At 44.0% G+C, this 21,801-nt stretch overlaps 1 protein-coding gene across 5 annotated transcripts in view; it reads right to left on the bottom strand.

Moving 5' to 3' along the window:
- Positions 1-21,801, bottom strand: part of LOC138965195 (uncharacterized) — a 57,515-nt gene that overhangs the window by 23,689 nt on the left and 12,025 nt on the right. For 4 of the 5 annotated variants that reach the window (XM_070337315.1, XM_070337317.1, XM_070337318.1 and 1 more), the window contains exons 7-11: positions 21,283-21,553; positions 20,324-20,458; positions 18,641-18,748; positions 16,556-16,668; positions 16,000-16,202 (exon numbers count right to left, since the gene is read on the bottom strand). In XM_070337315.1, the coding sequence (XP_070193416.1) occupies positions 16,000-16,202; positions 16,556-16,668; positions 18,641-18,748; positions 20,324-20,458; positions 21,283-21,553 (830 nt within the window). The remainder of the gene's footprint in view (positions 1-15,999; positions 16,203-16,555; positions 16,669-18,640; positions 18,749-20,323; positions 20,459-21,282; positions 21,554-21,801) is intronic. The other variant, XM_070337316.1, reaches the window with a different exon arrangement.

Below are 21,801 nucleotides of genomic sequence, written 5' to 3'. Positions count from 1 at the left end.
CCGATCTCCCAGGTCAACTTATGTGCAGACCTGCTTAGTGGCTTATCCCCCTTCGTGTGTACACGCAAGCACAAGACCAAGTGCGCACGGAAAAGATCCTGTAATCCATGTCAGAGTTCGGTGGGTTATAGAAACACGAAAATATCCAGCATGCTTCCTCAGAAAGCGGCGTATGGCTGCCTTAATGGCGGGGTAAAAACGGTCATACACGTAAAATTCCACTCGTGCAAAAAACACGAGTGTACGTGGGAGTTTCAGCCCACGAACGCAGAAGAAGAAGAAGAAGTCAACAAAATCAAGGAAAAGAAAATTCTAACAAAGAATTTCAAGTGGCAGCCCAAATTTTCGACCTGTTGCCAGGCCTTCCTCAGCGGCGTTTAATTCTGCGAGACGCCAATTCATGCATCAAGTACTAAGCAACACAATACCATAGTTAATTCTGTTACGAAACACAAAGCAAATATTTCAAAGATAAAATCTACAAGACTTGACTAAAATTAATGTAAAAAATCAACAAGAAGAAACAGAGGCGAAAACAGTATTTGACTTTCAATGTTTTTGCAGAGAACTTGTTTACGGCAATAGTGGAAACTAACATGTTTTATGAACGTGTTTATGTTTTGCAATCTTGTTTTCTGATTTATCCATCTATATATTTATTTACCTATTTTCACTTTACTTATTTAGTTCCGATCAAATGATCCGCTGCAAGAGCAGTTTGTAAATAAAATCAGCGATACAAAATGCCTCCGTTTCACTTAGATGGCGTATGGAAATAATTAATAACCTTATTTTATGATGGGTGACCTCATTGCAAATTGCTGAAATTTAAAAAAACGATATCAAAAATAGAGTTACTAGACGGAGCCCTTCGGGGCGTTTAGTCATGCTTGAGACATATATTCACATGTTTTGATAGAGTATGTCCTTATCTGCGACCAAAAGACAAATTGTTGCTTCAACAGTGCTTTGAGCGGATCATTAAGTATTGCACTTTCGCGTCTAATAACGTACGGTGTCTAAAATTAAATACGGCGAAGTGGTCTGAGCCTACAATGTTTAAATGTGTACACTACATTGGGTGTGCACGTTAAAGATCCCACGATTGACAAAAGGGTCTTTCCTGGCAAAATTGCTTAGGCACAGTTAATAATTGTCTACCTATACCCGTGTGACTTGGAATAATAGGCCGTGAAAGGTAAATATGCGCCGAAATGACTGCAATCTACTGGCCGTATAAAATTTCATCTCACACGGCATCACTGCAGAGCGCCTGGAACTGTACCCACGGAATATGCGCGATATAAGACTCATTGATTGATTGAAATGTTTGATTGCATAACTTCTAAAAACTAGTTCCATGGTCTCATCCCTCCCCCCATCTACCCCCCCCCCCCCCTCATCCCCTATTTTGTTTTAAATCTTTTTTCTTTTCTTTTCTTGCTCCTCTTACAGTATCACGGTAAATGTTCCCAAATAGATCCTAGTTACCTCAGAGGACGTTAATCCCCAAAGTCAGCCAGTCAGTCAGTCATTAAAGGCAAAAGCGAGGTAACGCACAACTGGGTCCGACCAGAAAAGCCGTCGCTGCCTGTGTGACAACCACCATAAAAATCTACCACAGCGGGAAACTTTCAAGTTAAGTATTTTCAACCATCATGTGCCCGCATTCAAGTTTACAATCAAAGGATGTCTGTTGAGATAATCGAATGGATCAAAACTTTGAAACCTGCGCGCATATTCTAAGCCGACTAACACATAATTGTTAAGGACATCATAAAATGGTTCTCGGTGAAAACTTGACCGAGGGCCATTTTACGACGTCCTTGACTCGAGTGTGTGACGTATTCTCATATGCGCTGCTTCTTGGGCAAGGTAAAGAACACCAATACTTCAATGCCGTTCTCGAGCTACGTTGACTTTTACAAAGGGTACAGCTGACACGGCTTACGTAATCTGGTTTCCTGGTCATTTGTGTGAAAAATCTGTCCGACAAAGAAAACTGCCCAACGAATATAGATAACTCGGTCGAAAAAAATACTACCAGCAAAATATCTAACCCCCCCCCCCTCCCACCTCCGCCGAAGAAAGAGCACGGGATTCAATACATGATGATAGTTATTAAACACAAAGCAGTTGTAGCTAGGCTCAAGGCAATCACAAGATAGGAAAGCTTTCGAGTCATCGACAATCATTCGGAGGTGTGTTTTGGAACAAAATAATGTTGGAGAAAAGGGTAAATGTCGGCTTCTTTTACAGACACTATCTAGTCTTATGTTTCTTATTTGTTTGACCCTCTTAGGATTATGGAGTTTTATGCACTGCCTTTTATAGTTAACTAAACTTTTGTATTTGAATTAGCCCATTGCAGTTGGTGTAGGCCTTAAGCTTATTTAAATCGCTTGTCCAGTATTTAATTTAGTTCTCAATTTTTGTATGAACTCAAATGTTTAGTGTTCTTAGTATGTCTTCCTAAACTAAGTTCTATTTAATCAGAGTATGTTTGCGTGTGCTTATACTTAGTGATATTGTAAAGCGCATAGTGCTTTTCGTTATGCGCTATAGAAATCTCCTTAATAAATAAATAAATAAATAAATAAATAAATAAATAAATAAATAAATAAATAAATAAATAAATAAACATTCAAAACTGTGTAAAATGGTCGAACTGAAGTTTTTGCACAACAAATATGACCATAACAATTATTTCTTAAACTTAAAGTACTGGACAAATTAACCCCTTCGTTGTGAAGTTACACACGCGCAATGTCGAGACAAATTCATCAAAGACATGAACGCAATCATCCATGGAAAACGCGCTGATCATGCCTGTAAGGGCTGTTTTAAAGTCACTGAATGTCTAATGTTGATTGAGGTACACCATGTATGGTAACACTTATCTCCCAATACCCCCTCGGACAGTTCTAGAACCCCTTGCAATGCTTAAAAGATAAACTCCATTTCCTCACTTCATTTTGGCAGTTCAAAACTGTCAAAAACATGATTTCACATTTTGGTCATGCTCGCAATAGTTATCTCCAATCGATGCTTCATAATATTCTGCATGTTTTAGTTCTGCAGTTGCTCATACATCTTTTTATAGACATCTGAAGACGTGTGCTGCTCACATACAGATCAGCATAAATCCATTTACTACTTAGATTGTTTAGTGTCTATATGTTATTTGCTTGTCTGTCTGTCTTGTGCGTACTCCTTCTCAAACATAAACAAACTCGGACATATTCAAAGATAGTCTACATAATTATGATCCAGAGACAGCCAGCATGCCTCTTCCTTGTTCTCCGACAAAAGAAAACTTCCTTGTGGCCTATTGTGTGTTTTCGCCGGTAGGTGTCAATTGGCAGGCCAGGCACTTAATCACGCTTGACTCCCCTCCGCTTAAGCGGCAATCGTTTAGCAAGCCCCGGTGTCTGCTTCAAGAAAACCCTTCACACCCAGATTAGTGAGGGAACATCGAATAGTGACATTTTTCTATGTGATTTTCGATTTCATAAACAACAATTTTGAAAAATGATATAAAAGAGATAAATATTTTGCAAATACCGTATCTGTGTGGTCTAAATCAGGTTTCTTGTCAAACGTAAATTAATGCAGTATAGAAAAAACCCGTTCTGTTGGAATTTAAGACTAAATCAATTTGGGTCTACTTGTAGAAACAGTGTTAATAAATGTTCAACAAATGCTGAAAGAAACAATTGGCAGCACCCTTGAAACGCGGCATGTATATTAAATGTTGAATGTATATTGGTTAAGAACAAAAGTAAGGCAATTTCGTTACTTTTGATTTGGACCCCTACCTCAATAGTTCTTTGAATGTTCGCCTTCTTTTATATTTACGGTACCGAGAAGCCTTCAACAGATGTATACATGTATAACTAATTCAATAAGTTTTTCGAAGCATCCTATTCTAAACTCTTACGTTAAATGTCTGACCTTTTTGTTTTTGTTTTTATTTGTTTCTGTTGGGTTTCAAACAACATTCTGTGAGATAACCTTTAAGGTCATCGCCGTAACAAGAACACTGTTCTTCCTTTTTAGGCTTTTATAGTCCATACAATATTTGCTGGCTTACACCCGTCAATTTTACGTGTATCAGTTCATGAAATATTTGCCGGCTTTTACCAATCTATGTTATCTTTCCCCGGTCAAGGCAATATCTTGAAATGATTGTTGAAACTTCAGAGAACCCTTTGCTTAAAGTTCCAAAGATTGTTTTTGTTTTGGAGCTTTCCATTCTGTTCGATCATGAACAAGGAAATAGCTGAATGAGTATGACGCATTCTCTAAAGCTGTCCTGGGGTACAGAACGGATGTGATCACACACTTATCGCTCGCTTGAGTAATTCTTTAATCACACAAGAAGCTTTTGTGGTGTTTTGTTTTCTTGAAATAGTGACACGTTACCTGGCACACTTAAGCAGGTTTCATGCCCCCCTCCCTACCCATTGGGAATACAGACCACTTGAACAAATCTGAGTGTGTGGAGTTACGCCCTGGAGTCATACTCGCCGGAGGAAAAAGGGTGAGTTCTTGGCTTTGTGGCGCCAATAACAAGTCATTGATGACGAATTGAGTCATCTGTCAGTCAGTAAAACGTAAAAACGGAGGAAGGTCTCTTATTCATATTTGCTTCTTTGGCTACCATAACTGTCTCGTTGTATGCCTTTTTTTTCTTCCAAGTATATACAACTATTGCAACAACAATAAAGAGCTAACAGGCAAGTGATATTTAATTTAGAAATGGAATACTCTTTAATTTAAAACAAAAGCACAACGAACAAGATGTTTTAATTTATTTCGCTCCAAGTCAAAATTTAAGCAAAACATCTAAATAGTTTTAAATGCGCATTTAGTCCGCTGTCGCACGGAGGAATGTAGGATTACCAAAACCGGCAAAATCAAAACTGGGCAAAACTTGATTTAAAAGAACGCCCCCCCCCCCCCCCCCCCCACCCTGTAGAATTTGCACTGCTAGATGCGTTGGCAGCATCCCATCCTGCCTCTCCCAACTTGCCGTATCCCAGTCTGCCTTACCCAATTTGCCGCATCCCAGCCTGCTGCTTTGTGTGTGTTAGTTGTGTGTATTTGTGTTTGTGAGGCAGGGAAAGAGAGAGAGAGAGAGAGAGAGAGAGAGAGAAAGAGAGAGAGAGAAAAGAGAGAGAAAAGAGAGAGAGAAAGACAGAGAGAGAGAAGGGGAGAGAGAGAGGGGGAGAGAGAGAGAGAGAGAAGGGGAGAGAGAGAGGGGGAGAGAGAGAGAAAGAGAGAGAGAAAGAGAGAGAGAGAGAAAGAGAGAGAGAGAGACACACACACATACACAGAGAAAGAGAGAGAGAGAGATGTCCACAAAATCAAGGAAAAGAAAAGCCTAACAAAGAATTTCAAGTGGCAGCCCAACTTTTCGACCTGTTGCCAGGCCTTCCTCAGCGGCGTTTAATTCTGCGAGACTCCAATTCATGCATCAAGTACTAAGCAACACAATACCGTAGTTAATTCTGTTACGAAACACAAAGCAAATATTTCAAAGATAAAATCTACAAGACTTGACTAAAATTAATGTAAAAAATCAACAACAAGAAGAAACAGAGGCGAAAACAGTATTTGACTTTCAATGTTCTTGCAGAGAACTTGTTTACGGCAATAGTGGAAACTAACATGTTTTATGAACGTGTTTATGTTTTGCAATCTTGTTTTCTGATTTATCCATCTATATATTTATTTACCTATTTTCACTTTACTTATTTAGTTCCGATCAAATGATCCGCTGCAAGAGCAGTTTGTAAATAAAATCAGCGATACAAAATGCCTCCGTTTCACTTAGATGGCGTATGGAAATAATTAATAACCTTATTTTATGATGGGTGACCTCATTGCAAATTGCTGACATTTAAAAAACGATATCAAAAATAGAGTTACTAGACGGAGCCCTTCGGGGCGTTTAGTCATGCTTGAGACGTATATTCACATGTTTTGATAGAGTATGTCCTTATCTGCGACCAAAAGACAAATTGTTGCCTCAACAGTGCTTTGAGCGGATCATTAAGTATTGCACTTTCGCGTCTAATAACGTACGGTGTCTAAGATTAGATACGGCGAAGTGGTCTGAGCCTACAATGTTTAAATGTTTTATTGCATAACTTCTAAAAACTAGTTCCATGGTCTCATCCCTCCCCCCATCTACCCCCCCCCCCCTCATCCCCTATTTTTAAAAAAAATCTTTTTTCTTTTCATTTCATGCTCCTCTTACAGTATCACAGTAAATGTTCCCAAATAGATCCTAGTTACCTAAGAGGACGTTAATCCCCAAAGTCAGCCAGTCAGTCATTAAAGGCAAAAGCGAGGTAACGCACAACTGGGTCCGACCAGCAAAGCCGTCGCTGCCTGTGTGACAACCACCATAAAAATCTACCACAGCGGGAAACTTTCAAGTTAAGTATTTTCAACCATCATGTGCCCGCATTCAAGTTTACAATCAAAGGATGTCTGTTGAGATGGATCAAAACTTTGAAACCTGCGCGCATATTCTAAGCCGACTAACACATAATTGTTAAGGACATCATAAAATGGTTCTCGGTGAAAACTTGACCGAGGGCCATTTTAAGACGTCCTTGACTCGAGTGTGCGCTGCTTCCTGGGCAAGGTAAAGAACACCGAAAGTACTTCAATGCCGTTCTCGAGCTACGCTGACTTTTACAAAGGGTACAGCTGACACGGCTTACGTAATCTGGTTTCCTGGTCATTTGTGTGAAAAATCTGTCCGACAAAGAAGAAAAAGAAGAAGTGCGCGCAGAGAGAGAGAGAGAGAGAGAGAGAGAGAGAGAGAGAGAGAGAGAGAGAGAGAGAGAGAGAGAGAGAGAGAGAGAGAGAGAGAGAGAGACAGACAGACAGACAGACAGACAGACAGACAGACAGACAGACAGACAGACAGACTTTCCGCACTCGTTAAAATGTCAGTCGATACTGGAATGAATGTTGAAACATTGTAAACCTAAAAAAAAAAAATAATAATAATAATATTAAAATTAAACATTCATACGAGTTACTATCTGTGACAAGGACGCATAAGAAGTATAGCAACTAAATATTAATCCGCTTACCCATTGCTCCTCTTCGCACCTCGGCCTGTGAGTCGTCCTTTTCCTGAGTACTTGCACACAAGTTTTGCGTATGCATACTTCAGTTCGTCTGGAAAAGGCTGTTTTGAATTCTTGTTCGCAAGTTGAACAGCACGACTGTATTTGACCACGTACACCAAATCGTTCTTTCTGGAAAAGTCTGCCAGCCGTTCGGTAAGATCATTCCAACTTCTGAATGTTTTCCCCAACTGTCATTTGTGCCATTTCTCAGCGATTGATCAACGGTGTGGTTATTATGGATGTAGTAAGTGTCGAATTGTGAGAATGCACAGTTCTGTCCGCCAAGTGGTTTTAAACACTGCGCGTATTTGCACCAAGTAATAACGTGTCACATCAAAATAGTTCTTTACCTGTCAGATAGTTTAGCGCCAAAAACATGAACCAATGATAGCCCATGGATTAGTAAGTCATATGATGTTGGGGCGGGGCCAATGAACTAATGTCAACACAGTAAGTATCAACCAATGTTTGGCTCCGCCCCCACATCACGTGGACTGGGTGGCCGAGTGGTAACGCACTTGCGCTCGGAAGCGAGAGGTTGCGAGTTCGACCCTGGGTCAGGGCGTTAGCAATTTTCCCCCCTTTCCTAACCTAGGTGGTGGGTTCAAGTGCTAGTCTTTCGGATGAGACGAAAAACCGAGGTCCCTTCGTGTACACTACATTGGGGTGTGCACGTTAAAGATCCCACGATTGACAAAATGGTCTTTCCTGGCAAAATTGTATAGGCATAGATAAAACAATGTCCACCAAAATACCCGTGTGACTTGGAATAATAGGCCGTGAAAAGTAGGATATGCGCCGAAATGGCTGCGATCTGCTGGTCGATGTGAATGCATGATGTATTGTGTAAAAAATTCCATCTCACACGGCATAAATAGATCCCTGCGCCTTGAGTCCGAGTCTGGAGATACGCGCGCGATAGAAGACTTCATATATATAATCACGTGACCCATAAACCCATCGCCTGTAATTAGATCATACTATTACCGCTTCAGTTCAGTTAGCGTATCATCAACTCACGTCCCTAAAAGGAAAATTTCCTGTGAGGACGTTAAGGACCCCTAGATTCAGTTCTGAGAGATCCTGCTTGCTGGCGCGCGCGCAGAGAAAAAAAAAATCCCTCTTTATCTTCACTTCTGATGCTCATCCTATTGTTGTTGGCACTCGGGTTTGTTTGTTTGTTTGCTTAACGCCCAGCCGACCACGAAGGGCCATATCAGGGCGGTGCTGCTTTTGACATATAACGTGCGCCACACACAAGACAGAAGTCGCAGCACAGGCTTCGTGTCTCACCCAGTCACATTATTCTGACACCGGACCAACCAGTCCTAGCACTAACCCCATAATGCCAGACGCCAGGCGGAGCAGCCACTAGATTGCCAATTTTAAAGTCTTAGCTAGGTATGACCCGGCCGGGGTTCGAACCCACGACCTCCCGATCACGGGGCGGACGCCTTACCACGAGGATTGGGACTCGGGTAACAGGGAGCGAAGGGCAGTGCCCCACCTAGTGATCGAGTGCCACAACCCAGACTTTTCCCTCAATATATATATATAGGTTTTAAACTCCTGCTTCCGGATTATACAAAACACATTAAAACATGTATTAAACAATGGCGACTGCACGTGAGAGGGAACAATAAAGAGACCAAAAAGCAATGTACTCACGTTAAAATGACGAACACTGTCTTTGTCATTTGTTGGTTTGTGCAGTGCAGTTGTTTTGTCAGTTATTCTTCTCTTCATTTGTTCTATCGTCTTTCTTCTTTTTTGTGTGTGTATTTTTTGTGTTTTTGTGCCTGAAGAAGACCCTTAGGTCGAAACGTCGCTGTTATTCGTTCCGTGTTCGTCAATTTAACGTGAGTACATTGCTTTTTGGTCTCTACATTAAAACATGATTACATTAACGAGAGGATAGCTGTTTTCTCTCAATTTTACTTCCCTATAGGTCAGTATTACGTTTTTGCGCATGTTCTTTATATTTTTTCTTACAATGTTGTCACTTTTAAACCTTTTAACAGGTGGTCCCGAGTTTTATCATTTTTTAACGAAACTATAATTGAATTAAAGTCCATGTTTTTAATGGTCCTTCCCTTAGGAAGTCAACGTATATAAAGGAAATATTATTAATACTCCTCTTACAAGGACCTTAACATATATCTCTTATTGCCCCCCCCCTCCCCCCTCCCGTACTCATGGAGAGTGAGTCCTGGGTCCTATCACGGTCGGGCTTGCTTGATCTTGCCCTTTTCTTTTCCTCCTCTATTTTTTTTTTATCATATTACCCCAGTCCTGTCCGAGGCCAACAATCTATGCCTGTAGGACGTTAATATATCTTGTAAGTAACTGCGCTGGCTGCAAAATTCCTCAAACGGGAGGTGATTTTAGACAGGCAAAGGCACTGGTTTTCCCTTGAGACATGAGAAAATGACTTCTTTTTTTTCATTTTTCTCTGATGGATTGGCTCGCTAATTAAGAATGATAACCACAATAATTTAGAAAAAGAACAGTTTAAACTCTGATGTCATCGTAACACCCAGGGACATGTCTATACTAGTTTTACCGCGCTGGCGTCAAACAACACTTTTCATCTCAAACTCCTTACGACCAGACAAAATATATTCATGTCCTATAGGCATGTAATGTTAGCCTTTTAAGAACATGATCTGGGTTATAGGAAAAAAAACACCGAACGAACGAAAATTAAGGGGCTTAAATTAAGGTCTAAATTGCCTATTATTGGTTTATACGATAGTTAAAAAAAAATTAAAAAAATTAAAAAAAAATCGGGAGCTGGTTAAAAACAGAAGGATGACGGGAGTGGGGGTGATAAGATATTCAAAAATATCTGTTAAGATTGGATAAAATTGAGTACTTTGTATCACCTTGGTATAAGTGGGGTCCACATACGTAATCTGGGGGGATGGGACGATAAAATCGAGTGTTTATTTCATCCCAATGATGTTAAAAGTTATACAATCAGAGCCACATTTGGTTTACAAACAGTCAGACAGAGACTTAAAGTTTAGTGAAGAGCGGCTCTGTAGTTTCTGTCTTCTGCGTAGTGAAGAAAAACCGGCTTCGGAGGCAAACGCCTTTCCACCACGCCACAACCCTTACAACATTTTTGCGTGAAAACTGTCTGTCTGTCTGTCTGTCTGTCTGTCTGTCTCTCCCTCTCTCTCTCTCTCTCTCCCTCCCTTATGTGCTCCCTCTCTCCCCCTCCCTTCCTCCGTACCTCTCTCTCTCTCCCTCCCTCCTTTGCTCCCTCTCTCTCTCTCCATCCCTCTCTCCGTACCTCTCTCTCTAACTCCCTTATGTGCTCCCTCTCTCTCTCCCTTCCTCCGTACCTCTCTCTCTCCCTCCCTCCTTTGCTCCCTCTCCCTCCCTCTCCCTCCCTCCTTCATTTGCTCCCTCTCTCTCTCCTTTCCTCCATACCTCTCTCTCTTCCTCCTTTGCTCCCTCTCTTCCCCTTCCTCCTTTGCTCCCTCTCTCTCTCTCCCTCTCTTTCTCAGTACCTCTCTCTCTCCCTCCCTTCCTCCGTACCTCTCTATCTCCCTCCCTTCCTCCATACCTCTATCTCTCCCTCTCTTCCTCCGTACCTCTCTCTCTCTCCCTCCCTCCTTTGCCCCCTCTCTCTCCTTCCCTCCTTTGCTCACTCTCTCTCTCCCTTCCTCCATACCTCTCTCTCTCCCTCCCTCCCTCATTTGCTTCCTCTCTCTCTCTCCCTTCCACCGTACCTCTCTATCTCCTTCCCTCCTTTTCTCCCTCTCTCTGACTCTCTCTCCCTTCCTCCATACCCCTCTCTCTCCCTCCTTCCTGTGCTCCCTCTCTCTCCCTCCCTCCTTTGCTCCCCCTCTCTCTCTCTCTCCCTTACTCCGTACCTCTCTCTCTCCCCCCTTCCTTTGCTCCCTCTCTCTTCCTTCCTCCATACCTCCCTCTCTCTCCCTCCCTTCCTCCATACCTCTCTCTCTCTCCCTTCCTCCATACCTTTCTCTCCCTCCCTCCTTTGCTCCCTCTCTGTCCCTTCCTTCCTCCGTACCTCTCTCTCTCCCTCCCTCCTTTGCTCCCTCTCTCTCTCTCCCTCCCTTTATCCGTACCTCTCTCTCTCCCTCCCTTCCTCCATACCTCTCTCTCCCTCCCTTCCTCCGTATCTCTCTCCCTTCCTCCATACCTCTCTCTCCCTCCCTCCTTTGCTCCCTCTCTCTCTCTTCCTTCCTCCATACCTCTCTCTCTCTCTCTCTCTCTCTCTCTCTCTCTCCCTTCCTCCATACCCCTTTCTCTCCCTCCCTCCTTTGCTCCCTCTCTCTCTCCCTTCCTCCGTACCTCTCTCTCTCCCTCTCTCCTTTGCTCCCTCTCTCTCTCTCCCTTCCTCCATACCTCTCTCTCTCCCTCCCTCCTTTGCTCCCTCTCTCTCCCTCCCTTCCTCCGTACCTTTCTTTCTCCCTCCCTCCTTTGCTCCCTCTCTCTCCCTCCCTCCTTTGCTCCCTCTCTCTCTCTCCCTCCCTTTCTGCGTACCTCTTTCTCTCCTTCCCTTAGTCCGTTCCTATCTCTCTCCCTCCCTTCCTTCGTACCTCTCTCTCTCTCTCCCTTCCTCCGTACCTCTCTCTTTCCCTCCTTCCTTTGCTCCCTCTCTCTCTCCCTCCCTTCCTCCGTACCTCTCTCCCTCCCTTTCTCCATACCTCTCTCTCACCCTCCCTCCTTTGCTCCCTCTCTCTCTCTCTCTCCCTTCCTCCGTACCTCTCTCCCTCCCTTTCTCCGTACCTCTCTCTCCCTCCCTTCCTCCGTACCTCTCCCTCTCCCTCCCTCTTTTGCTACCTCTCTCTCTCCCTCCCTTCCTCCGTATCTCTCTCTCTCACTCCCTCCTTTGCTCCCTCTCTCTCTCTCCCTCCCTTTCTCCGTACCTCTCTCTCTCTCCCCCTCCCTTCCTCCGTACCTTTCTCTCTCCCTCCCTTCCTCCGTATATCTCTCTCTCACTCCCTCCTTTGCTCCCTCTCTCTCTCTCTTCCTTCCTCCGTACCTTTCTCTCCCTCTCTCCTTTGCTCCCTCTCTCTCTCTCTCTCCCTTCCTCCGTACCTCTCTCCCTCCCTTTCTCCGTACCTCTCTCTCCCTCCCTTCCTCCCCCTCTCCCTCCCTCTTTTGCTCCCTCTCTCTCCCTCCCTTCCTCCGTACCTCTCTCTATCCCTCCCTCCTTTGCTCCCTCTCTCTCTCCCTCCCTTTCTCCGTACCTCTCTCTCTCCCTCCCTTCCTCCGTACCTCTCTCTCTCCCTCCCTTCCTCCGTATCTCTCTCTCTCACTCCCTCCTTTGCGCCCTCTCTCTCTCCCTCCCTTCCTCCGTACCTCTCTCTCTCCCTCCCTTCCTCCGTATCTCTCTCCCTCCCTCCCTCCTTTGCTCACTCTCTCTCTCCCTTCGTCCATACCTATCTCTTTCCCTCCCTCCTGTGCTCCCTCTCTCTCCCTCCCTCCTTTGCTCCCTCTCTCTCCTTTCCTCCATACCTCTCTATCTCCCTCCCTCCTTTGCTCCCTCTCTCTCTCTCCCTTCCTCCGTACCTCTCTCTCTCCCTCCATCTTTGCCCCCTCTCTCTCTCTCTCCCTTCCTCCATACCTCTCTCTCTCCCTCCCTCCTTTTCTCCCTCTATCTCTCTCTCACTCTCTTTCTCCGTACCTCTCTCTCTCCCTCCCTTCATCCTTACCTCTCTCTCTCCCTCCCTTACTCTCTACCTCTCTCTCTCCCTCCCTTCCTCCGTACCTTTCTCTCTCCCTCCCTTCCTCCGTACCTCTCTCCCTCCCTCCTTTGCTCCCTCTCTCTCTCCCTCCTTACCTCTCTCTCTCTCCCTCCCTCCTTTGCTTCCTCTCTCTTTCTCCCTCCGTCCGTATCTCTCTCTCTCTCCCTCCCTCCTTTGCTCCCTCTCTTTCTCTCACCCTCCTTACCTTTCTCTCTCCCTCCCTCCTTTGCTCTCTCTGTCTCTCTCTCTCCCTCCCTACCTCTCTCTCTCACTCCCTCCTTTGATCCTTCTCTCTCTCTCCCTCCCTTCCTCCGTACCTCTCTCTCTCCCTCCCTCCTTTGCTCCCTCTCTCTCTCCCTCCTTACCTCTCTCTCTCCCTCCCTCCTTTGCTCCCTCTCTCTTTCTCCCTTCCTTCGTACCTCTCTCTCTCTCTCCCTCCCTCTTTTGCTCCCTCTCTCTCTCTCCCTTCCTCCGTTCCTCTCTCTCTCCCTCCCTCTTTTGCTCCCTCTCTCTGTCTCCCTTCCTCCGTACCTCTCTCTCTCCTTCCTCTTTTGCTCCCTCTCTCTCTCTCCCTCCCTCCTTACCTATCTCTCTCCCTCCCTCCTTTGCTCCCTCTCTCTCTCTCTCCCTCCCTCCGTACCTCTCTCTCTTCCTCCCTCCTTTGCTCCCTCTCTCTCTCCCTCCCTCCTTACCTCTCTCTCTCCCTCCCTCCTTTGCTGCCTCTCTCTCTTCCTCCTTCCGTAACTCTCTCTCTCCCTCCCTTCTTTGCTCCATCTCTCTCTCTCCCTCCCTCCTTACCTCTCTCTCTATCTGTCTCTCCTTTGCTCCCTCTCTCTCTCCCTCCCTCCGTACCTCTCTCTCTCTCTCCCTCCTTTGCTGCCTCTCTCTCCCTTCCTCCATACCTCTCTATCTCCCTCCCTCCTTTGCTCCCTCTCTCTCTCTCCCTTCCTCCGTACCTCTCTCTCTCCCTCCCTTCTTTGCCCCCTCTCTCTGTCTCCCTTCCGCCATACCTCTCTCTCTCCCTCCCTCCTTTGCTCCCTCTATCTCTCTCACTTTCTTTCTCCGTACCTCTCTCTCTCCCTCCCTTCATCCGTACCTCTCTCTCTCCCTCCCTTCATCCGTACCTCTCTCTCTCCCTCCCTTCCTCCGTACCTTTCTCTCTCCCTCCCTTCCTCCGTACCTCTCTCTCTCCCTCCCTCCTTTGCTCCCCCTACGCGGTTCATACTTCGCAATAAGTTAAGTCAAGTCAATATTTATTTCAAAAAACACCTAGGGTTACATGAATAAAATAAATAAAAATTGCAATAAACACGACAAAAAAGATGTAATAATGAGACTTAACACTTCGAATTAACCTAAAATAAATCTCATAACAAAATAATTGTAATCATTTTTTTTTTTTTTACAGGAATGTATATGTTTCTGTGTTTGTTTTTGTTTAAAAAAAAAAAAAAAACCCGTGATCAAATAATCAGAACTCTTTCAAAATACTCTTAATAAAATATATTAAATGCAATAACTTTTTTTTTTAATTCAAATAAATGTTTTAGTTTGACTACATTTGAATAGAAACTGAATTCTGATGAAAGCAGTTACTGTAAAGTCATTTGAAGTCACATGATAAAAATCACATGGTTTAGTTGAGCAGACCACAAAGTGCAGAGCTAAAATATGTGTATGAATCTGTGTGAAAATCCAGTCCGTTTGTCCACAGGGATGCTAGGAAGCAGTCAAATGGGGTCGCTCAATCTGCTCAAATCCAGTCAAATGGGGTCGCACGGGCCGACAAATGGGGACGTCCCCGTTTGTCGGAAGCGTCCCCATTTGACTGCTCTCCAGTGACAATCGTCCCCATTTGTCGGTAAAACCACCTACACACACACACACACACACACACACACACACACACGAGAAAAACAGAAACTGGGAAAGGATTTTGAAACTAATAAATCCATTACACCTGATTAAAAGAAATCAAAAAAAGACAAATAATGGCACAGAGGAACCTGTAGTGAAAGGCTCTTTACTGATAAGAAAACATTTCGGAATTAAGCACACCTTATGCTGTGTCCTGGTCTATGAACTAATTTTCCCTGTGATGAAAGGACACCTGCAATTATGGATGCCTTGCTGGTTATCTGGTTGTCCAGGACAGGTCTTTTTTTCTTAATAGTGGTGAGATTACAGAAATTATAAACAAAGTTGACAAAGCAAGTCTAATACAGCTGGACATTCAAAGGGGTGTTCCACTGTACTTGTTGGCTCACGTAAGTGTAGCCTATGCGATCGTAACTGTCTGTCTGTGCGTGTGTGCGTGTGTATGTCTGTGGTAGAAACTTTAACATTTGAAGACGTCACATTATGACGTAAGAGGGTTAGACGTCACGCGAAGGAATTACTGAAAGTCTCGGTCATTGTTATTTTGAGCGGGCCGAGACTAGTTGGCAGTCGTGTCCCTGTAAGTTACAGGCTACATGCAGACAGACAGATCTAGATCTAGTGTCTCGCTTTCTTGCACAGTGTCACCTATGCTTACTGTGTGTGTGTGTGTATGTGTGTGACGGAGTGATTGAGTTTGTGTTACTGTTTGTCGATTTCTTACGTGAGCCTTGAAGGCTTCGCCTTTTGTTTTCAGAAATGTTGTGGAAGGTAAAGATAGGTGACAGCACCAGTTACCATCAATTGCTTGCTGTGTATCTTGCTTGTCCACTTTAAATGCCCAACAGGGAAAGGCTACTCTGAATGTTTTTCTTTCTTTCTATAACTGAAAGTAACCGAGTGCCAAAACACAACACAAGCCATTCAAACAGGATTGAGATTTTAGAGCTAATTTCTTAGCCCTACAAAAACTGCTATGGGTACACCAAGGTTCCCAAGCGCATACCAGGTAAAAACAGCAGCCAAACCCCATTACAAACAGCCACTCCACATTTCACAGGTGTGCTATCCTCCGAAGTATCAAACATGTCAAGCTACCATAAATAGCTCACGCTTTGGCAGGGAGACAACTCCGTCAATGCAGAGTAACTGCCCATGACAAGGGGGACTTCTGCGTTACCCTGCCACAATAAACTTAACCTTTCTTGTGTTTTCATCAAAGGCAAAAATAATATTCCTACCACCAGCGGGAGCAGAAGGCGTCCTGAAGTCATTGCTGGAGTCGCACACAGCGCTCCTCTCGGTTTTGAACCCTCCAGACGGCTTGGCGGACTGCGTGAAGCGTCTGCGTCGGATGAGTGGCGAGTCTGGCATGAAGGTCAGGTGGGGCGACATCAGACCAATGGCGATCCTGTAGTGCTCCATCCAATCATCTATCAGATTCCTGCACAGACAAAGACAATCATGCAATGATAAATTAAACCCCGAGAGTAGACTAGGAATAGGAAGCATGCAATACCCTAGCAAACTAAATCTGTTTTCTTTTTGCAGTGCCCTCGATGTATAAAGGAATACACAACACATGAACGCATATACTTTGTTTGTTGTTGTTGTTTTTGTTTTTTTATTTAACGGTTTGTTGCCAGTTAATGCAAGTTACACAGGGCATATCAGCTGAAGCACTATACAGGCAGCAGAAGCGTCCAACAAAAAGTGTTGCAATTGTTGTGTTTTTGTTGTCACCAAATTGTGATAATTCTTCCAGCATTTGATCTTCAAACTAGAATTCAATCTCACCTTGATCTGCGCTGGAGACGAGCCAGTTCTTTGTCAGCCTCAATGTCATACAGCGACATTTCCTGAGTGTCCACTGATTTGACAAGCTCTGCCAGCTGTCTGTTCAACTTTTCCTGTAACAAACACATAAAAACATTTCCCTCACATCAACGCCTGCAAAACGCAAATACATGCTAACAACAATTGCATAAACCAATTACCTGAGAGTAAGTTTACCCTAGTAGATATACCTGCTTTAATTTGGTTTGAGCTTGACTACCCAAAATAAAATGCACATTTGCTGAGCAGAAAAAAACTGAAAAGAAAGAATAGAACTTTTTTTACTCTCTGTCACTTGCATGTAAACTGCAAATAAAATCATATTCAAAGACATATTGCACAAATGTTTCCTCTTCCTCGATCTCTCTCCCGATCCCTGTCTCTCTCTTGAATATTTGTGACCCTCCACCATGAAATGAGTCACATGTCACCTCACGCGGTTCTGCGCTAGGCTTAATATAAGTCCGGGGAGTGTCTGGTAACAGTGTGAGGGTCACCTTAGTCACAGGCTTAAAACTCAAACAGTTTTCGCTCTTTTCTAAAACGGTTTTCACCACTGGATAGAGCATAAAACACTCTTTAGGAAAATGTAAACATATGAAAATCATGCAAAGGTGACATGCGACTCATTCCGTGGTGGAGGGTCACATTTGTAGTTATCGTCAATTTTTCTTTATTCTTTTTTCTTTATTTTTGTTTGTTTTTGTATTAGTTTGGTTGGTTGTTAGCCTTGTTTCTGCTCTTCTCCTGTGTGTAGCAATATCCTGTTCTCTCAGTCAGTTGTGCCTCTGTCACATTTTGCAATCTGTCATGTTAAAATTAATCATGCTATATTTTTCTTTTTGAAGTAAATATAAGCTGTACAAATCACGCCGAATAGGAAGCATGAATGCAATACCCTAGCAAACTAAAACTGCAATGTCAAGAAAATTAAAAAAACAAATGCAGGCTATGCAACCACATTTCAAAGACTCTATGTTACTTTGCTGAACGAACAAAGTTACCCTCTTCTTTCCTTTGGACTTGTGTGACTTGGACTTGGGTGCAAAGAGACAAAGTTACAAGATAAGCTTACCGTACTTTCCGGGTCATAAGGCGCGACTTTTTTCCTCGAGTTCGACCCCTGCGTCTTGTATAACGAAGCGCCTAATCCGTGTATGAAATACGAAAAAAATCAAAGAGACCGCTTGAGTACCAGTCAAACAACTTGTGATAATGCATGTTTCAGCTACTAGGTACTGCCCTGCCTTTGATCTGGCCGCACACACAGATTTCCACTCTGTTAAACTGGGTCACTGACCGGTCACTGACCCCGATGCAGGAAGTGTTTCCTCTCTCAGATATGACAGGGGAACCACCTCTCATGGCAAGGTCGTGTCTTTTAACAAGGCCACCCAGCTATCACAATGCCTTTGATCTGGCCGCACACACAGAGCACACATATTTTCACTCAGTTAAAGTCGGTCACTGACCCCGATGCAGGAAGTGTTTCCTCTCTCAGATATGACAGGGGAACCACCTCTCAAGGCAAAAACTGGGTCATTTTGGTGCGCCCTATCGGCCCCCTGCGTCCAATGGGTGACTGGATTACAATTTTTTTTAAAAAGAAGGGGGTGCATCTTAGATAACGAAGCGCCTTGTCACCCAGAAAGTACGGTACCCTCTTCTTTCCTTTTGTTTGTTTGTTTGCTTAACGCCCAGCCGACCACGAAGGGCCATATCAGGGCGGTGCTGCTTTGACATATAACGTGCGCCACACACAAGACAGAAGTCGCAGCACAGGCTTCATGTCTCACCCAGTCACATTATTCTGACACCGGACCAACCAGTCCTAGCACTAACCCCATAATGCCAGACGCCAGGCGGAGCAGCCACTAGATTGCCAATTTTAAAGTCTTGGGTATGACCCGGCCGGGGTTCGAACCCACAACCTCCCGATTACGGGGCGGACGCCTTACCACTAGGCCAACCGTGCCGGTTTCTTTCCTTTTGACTTGTGTGACTTGGACTTGGGTGCAAAGAGACAAAGTTACAAGATAAGCTTACCTTCTTCTTTCCTTTGGACTTGTGTGACTTGGACTTGGGAGCAAAGAGACGCAGCAACTCCCTGGCTGCCTTGGAGCTGAACGTGAAGCTGGTCAGGAGCTGCTCCTGCTTTTAAACACAGACGCAACATTTTACATTGGTTTTCATTTGCACAGAATAAACTGTTTCTTCCCATCTTCTTCTTTTTCGCTTTCCCCAGAGAAAACAACCCAAATTTCCATGAGGGTAACCTAACAGGACTATATAAAATATCTATTCTTATCCTTCTTTGGGACAGCCATACCCTATACAAATTAAGTCTTCTGTACTCTCCAGGTTAATTGTTCAAAGAGTGTACGTGTCCATCCAAGATACTGGCTTTGGTCTCATTATCTGCCAGGGGCGGGGATGTAGCTCAGTCCGTAGCGCGCTGGATTTGTATCCAGTTGGCCGCTGTCAGCGTGAGTTCGTCCCCACGTTCGGCGAGAGATTTATTTCTCAGAGTCAACTTTGTGTGCAGACTCTCCTCGGTGTCCTAACACCCCCCGTGTGTACACGCGCAAGCACAAGACCAAGTGCGCACGAAAAAGATCCTGCAATCCATGTCAGAGTTCGGTGGGTTATAAAAACACGAAAATACCCAACATGCTTCCTCCGAAAGCGGCGTATGGCTGCCTAAATGGCGGGGTAAAAACGGTCATAAACGTAAAATTCCACTCGTGCAAACAACGAGTGCACGTGGGAGTTTCAGGCCACGAACGCAGAAGAAGAAGAAGAATTATCTGCCAAATCAGTTTGGTCATGCGATGAATAAGCTATAGCACAAAAGGGGCGGGGGGGGGGGGGGGGGTGTTAATGTAACTGAGTGCACAAAGCACAACAATCACCTTTGGACTCAAAGGCCAGTCAAACAGGGTTGAGAATTTTAGAGCCCAAAAACTGCAAAGGTTCCCAGGAGCATACAAGGAGACAGCAGCAGCCAGACCCTAAGGCCAAAAAAAAAAAGGGTCTGTTTACGGTAACATAGGGTGAAAAAATAGGGTCGGTAGGTCGGCTTTTTTTTTCTTTTTTTTCTTTTCTTTTTTCTCCTCTCTCTATGATGTTTCACAGTTCATTTCTTCTCATCAATCCCTGTTTTTGCCCAACATAACTATAAACAGTACTTTGAGCTTACCTCCCTTCTGTCGTCTGCTGTTTGAGCGCAAACAGCTCTATTTTGGATGCGTTTGGGTTTTTTTTTCAGACGATCCAAAAAAAAGATTAGGGTCGGGCCTAAAAACTAGAGTCGGTCGGGTTACCGTAAACAGACCTTTTTTTTTTTTTTTGGCCTAACACAAACATAACTATACAATTGCCAGGTGTCTATCCGTCGATGTAGAAGAAACGTTGAGCTACTATAAATCCATGTAGCTCACGCAGAGCCTAGCTGCTGTGAAGGGTGACGCATATTTACATGGCAGATAAGCTTTCATTTTTTTAAAATCTGATCACAGCATGTCAAATTACATGGTCGCTTTCAAAAAAACTCTGACAAGCCCAGTATATTACGTATCAACTCAGCTCGTTTCAACCAGATACACATGCTCGCATCCTTTCACTAAGAGAAACAGACAAGACACAGACAAAGACATTGAGGATACTGACACAGACACCAACACAGAAACACACACACACACACACACACACAAACTTTCTTTCTCTTACAGGTTTTTCCCCGCTGCGAGGAGAGGGTTCGCTGACCACGGCACTGACAGAGAAGCGAGCAGTTTCTTTGGCACAGGAGAAAAGTAGAACCATATACGACTCCGACACACACCGGAATGCCAGATAGGAGTTCAGCTGCAACAAATGTTTAAACTGTCTTTGAGTACTACTCAAAAACACAAACAGTTTGTGTTGTATTGGAATGTTGCATCAAATGAAATGCAGATCCTTCACAATGTTGTAAACTCATGGTTCTTTAAAGCGGAGTTTTGTTGTTGTTGCAACGGACGAATATAGGAGTGAGATAATGAAAACTTCTAAGCATTAGGAGCATAATTTATAGTGTGTCATTTGTTTTGTCATCAGAATTTTGGTAAATTTTAAACCCAGTTCCAACACCGTTGGTGGGCGTGTATGAAAACCTATCTGAATAATAACCTTTGGTCAAATTCAAGGTCACATAGACACCCATCAAAAGTATAGTCCACATGTTCAATCACTCCGCGGGTTAGGGGGAAGAATTTGCCCGATGCTCCCCAGCATGTCGTAAAAGGCGACTAACGGATTCTGTTTCTCCTTTTACCCTTGTTAAGTGTTTCTTGTATAGAATATAGTCAATGTTTGTAAAGATTTTAGTCAAGCAGTATGTAAGAAATGTTGAGTCCTTTGTACTGGAAACTTAATGCATTCTCTCAGTAAGGTCATATATTGTACTATGTTGCAAGCCCCTGGAGCAATTTTTTGATTAGTGCTTTTGTGAACAAGAAACAATTAACAAGTGGCTCTATCCCATCTCCCCCACTTTCCCCGTCGCGATATAACCTTCGTGGTTGAAAACGACGTTAAACACCAAATAAAGAAGAAAGAACTCCGAAAACCTGCAAAAGTTGCCCTGGCAGTCCCATACAATACCCACTCTCACATAAATAAATGGATTTAAGAAATTAGTCCCAACCAACCTGAAAGCTGACTGGCGTTAGAATTTTCACTCCCCCAGGCGGCCATTTCCACCTTCTCTGTATGGAGCCGCTTCGCTCTGCGAGGTGACCTCCCTTGCTGGTCGCCAGGAATCGGATGGTTCCATTGCTATGGTAACAAACCCCATGACCCGAGGGCGTAAAACAGGCCAGCATTCTCATGTCAAAGTCGTCGTCATAGGCAACAGTGTAAAAACCAGTCCGACCAAAGCCGGCTGCCGTAGCCACCACTGCTGGTCGACCTGACGGATAACTGGACCGGTCAAGGTTGATAATTACATAGAGAACATATTTATCAGTTATCCCCGAGTACGCAGTACTAGGGTCCAGCAGACTTTAATTGTGTGTCTGTCTGTGTATCTGTCTGTCTGTCTGTCTGTCTGTCTGGACTTAACAGCTTATTGCTGGGAAACTACTGGGCGCAGTTCTTTCAAAACTTGATACACTAACTTGATAATAGGTCCGATTGATCGTATTAAAACTTCATAATGTTACCTGGGA

The sequence above is a fragment of the Littorina saxatilis genome, linkage group LG4 (genome assembly GCF_037325665.1).
Source record: "Littorina saxatilis isolate snail1 linkage group LG4, US_GU_Lsax_2.0, whole genome shotgun sequence".
Lineage (NCBI taxonomy): Eukaryota > Metazoa > Mollusca > Gastropoda > Littorinimorpha > Littorinidae > Littorina > Littorina saxatilis.
This window is presented reverse-complemented; position numbering and strand designations above follow the sequence as displayed.